At 48.7% G+C, this 2,833-nt stretch overlaps 1 protein-coding gene across 5 annotated transcripts in view; it reads right to left on the reverse strand.

Annotated features, from left to right (window-relative positions):
• PIK3R3 (phosphoinositide-3-kinase regulatory subunit 3) overlaps nucleotides 1-2,461 on the reverse strand; it is a 97,358-nt gene extending 94,897 nt beyond the window's left edge. The window contains exons 1-2 of one of the 5 annotated variants that reach the window (XM_037742882.1): nucleotides 2,210-2,461; nucleotides 1,277-1,386 (exon numbers count right to left, since the gene is read on the reverse strand). In XM_037742882.1, the coding sequence (XP_037598810.1) occupies nucleotides 1,277-1,382 (106 nt within the window). In that variant the 5' untranslated portion in view covers nucleotides 1,383-1,386; nucleotides 2,210-2,461. Of the gene's footprint in view, nucleotides 1-62; nucleotides 643-1,185; nucleotides 1,248-1,276; nucleotides 1,437-2,124; nucleotides 2,186-2,209 lie in introns of those variants that run through there. The other 4 variants (XM_017540879.2, XM_037742881.1, XM_037742883.1 and 1 more) reach the window with 4 other exon arrangements.
• Nucleotides 2,462-2,833: the final 372 nt, after the last annotated feature.

Raw genomic sequence — 2,833 nt, forward strand, 5'->3', positions numbered from 1 at the left:
AAAAAAAAAAAAAACAGGATAATTTACTGTTTGCAAGGACACAGGAAAGGATTTCTACATACCTTCTACAAGACAGTTACACTTCTTCCCACTTGCATGGCTCAAATCCTTTCAAACGTTTCCAAAAATAGTCTTATAATAATCGAGGTTCCCCAATGACACACATTTATTCTGTAGGCTTAGCCATAACGCGTTTTAAAATCATAAAGAATTCATCCTCAACAGAAACAAGGAGTCATAAAGGCCCTCTACTTATCCAGAATCATTACGTAAAGCACCATCTGTAATTGCAAACGGGGTTTGAGAAAATCTGACAGCTAATAATCATAAAATGAGGTAGACTTTAAAGGAAAAAAAAGCCAACTTTTCCATTTTGCCTTCCTTTTCCTTTCCTACCAGATACACAAAATGTCTGTAATAGCATCACACAACGCTTAAAGTAAAAATATAGTACTATATATGTATACTTTACGTCATGTGTATAGGAACACATATGTAGATATCACATATTCACAGGAAAGAGAAAGGTTCCCTCATTTTTTTTTTAACTCTAGGAATTGAAGTTATATTAAACCCTATCCCACAAATTAAGTTAAATCATCATTAAATTAAAGAGTAATATAATATTGCACGTAGAGCTCTCTGAGCAACTACCTTCTGAGAAGGAAAACCTCAGACTAAGACCATAGCTGAATACGAACGCCCAATCCCTAAAAAAATCACTAACCGGCATTTGTTTCTTCAAGAGAAAAGGGAGCCTAACAATGAGTAATCACATAGGCAACTCAGTTTCAGAAGTTAAAAGGGGTAAAACACAACGAACCAAATTAGACAAACGTATGAAACGACAAGCTTTCAAGAATTTGCCCAAAGGGGAAGACTGGCTTCCAGCCCGGGATATAAAACATCCTTTGCAGGTAGAAGAGTCTTTAATTGAAAAATAAATAAATAAATAAATAAAGTGGAGGGCACAAGAAAAACCTGAACGACACGCAAAGGCAAAGTAAAAAATAATGGTAATTTTTAAAAGGGGTCTCTCCTCCCACCCCCACTTCCAGCCCCCACCCCCACCTTCGCAGGACAATAGGTTCAGGGTCCTAACTGCAAACTTTAAACGAGTAAACCAGAAGCAGTTTTACCGCAGCTGTAACTGCAAATCTTCCCCTCATCCCTAATCTAGTGCACCCAGGAATACTTCTGCCCTGAAAACATCACCAAGCTCTTGGTAAATACAAATGAGACCCATTACGAGATTCTTTTTTTTTCTCCCAAGTACCTGGAGGATCCATTTCAATATAAAATATCAGCTCTGTCGAATAGGGCATCATCACCTCCCTCCAGTCTGCGTCATCGCGGTCCATACTCCACACCGTATTGTACATAGCGCTGTCAGGGGCAGGTCGTCAGGAGATATATAGAAGGCATATATTTTTAATCTGATATTTAAAAATTTAAAAATATGTGTCTGCAAAAGATCCACATGGAAACGTACTTCGGGGTTTCCAACGGCCAGTACTAGTCCAGCCAAACTACCAGAACAGGGACCTCCCCCTCTCCTAAAGCACCCAACAAAATGCCCCCGAACTTTCAAGCTACGGGCTTTCTCCTCAGAGGGTTACAGAGAGGCTTGGGGGACCGAGGGCAGAGGTGTTAAATAGCGGCTTCCCAAAAATCCTTTCTACACAGCCGCTCTCAGGAGAGAAGAGCTCCCACCGCCTCCAAATCTTCTCTCGGAAGCCACTTTTGTGTTCTTCCGAGCAGGGAGAATGAAGAGGAAAAAAAGAACACGTTGGGAGAAAGCCGGGAAAGTGACAAAGGAAGGCATAAAAAGGGGGTTGGAAATTGCGTTCAAGTTTCGGGGTCCCACTGGTCTGCAGAGAGCGAATCCTCCAGGGGCTGGGACTCGGGCTCTGCTCCGGTCGGGCTCGGAACCGAAGCTGCAGCAACCTCGGGAATGGGACCCGCTGGAAAGTCCAGTCAGTTCGGCTCGTTTGGGCGCCCCGCCAGGGTCTAAAAATGCAACCCGCCTGCACCGGCTACCCTGAAGCCCTGCCCTGACTCCAGCCACTATAGTTTCATTTTAACGGCGCAGAGGGGACACCCTCCCCGCCCCACGCTGCCCACCCGCTGAGGCGCCACCCAACCGCGCCGGGAGGGGGGAAAGCAGGCATCACCACCACCCCTTCCATGCTGCCCCGCCTCGATGTACCGGGATTCTGTCAGGTGGCTGAGAATATGGTCAAAACCCTGCCCTCCATCTCGACTTTCAGATCTCCCCACCGCTCTCTAGGCTTTGGCTCCCCATCAGCCATCCGCGCTTTCCCCCAGCCTCAATCAGAATGGTACGGTCCGGGCGCTGGCCGCACTCCAGGAGTCAGTACCGGGAGCACGCGAGCCAGGCGGGGAGGGAGCGGCGAGGGGGGAGACAGACAAGGTGAGTGGTGATTGGCTGAGGCCGGTTGCCGGAGCCTGGAGCCTGCGTCTTTTGTCTGCCTTGCTCCTGCGAAGGAGCGGGAGACGGCTGCGCGCCCCAAGCGAGCCAATCAGGAGACAGCCGGCGCCGGCCGGTAAGGCGGCGATTGGTCAAAGCCCAGTTACTAAGCGGGACAAAGGCAGAAGGGGAAAAGAAAAGAAGAGGAGGAAAAAAAAGAAAGAAAGAAAGAAAACGCGAACGGCGGTTACTGACAGGCTGGGCGAGCTCTCGGGGGCTTAAGCTGCCCAGAGACAGGCGGGGCTCCCGCCGCGGCTCACTCCGCCCGGACGAGTGAGGAGAGGAGCCGGGGAGGACCTGTGTGAGACGCCTTTGCCCGGAGACTGGCCGCGGGGGAGGGGA

This window comes from Cebus imitator, unplaced genomic scaffold (genome assembly GCF_001604975.1).
Source record: "Cebus imitator isolate Cc_AM_T3 unplaced genomic scaffold, Cebus_imitator-1.0 Scaffold129, whole genome shotgun sequence".
Classification (NCBI taxonomy): Eukaryota; Metazoa; Chordata; class Mammalia; order Primates; family Cebidae; genus Cebus; species Cebus imitator.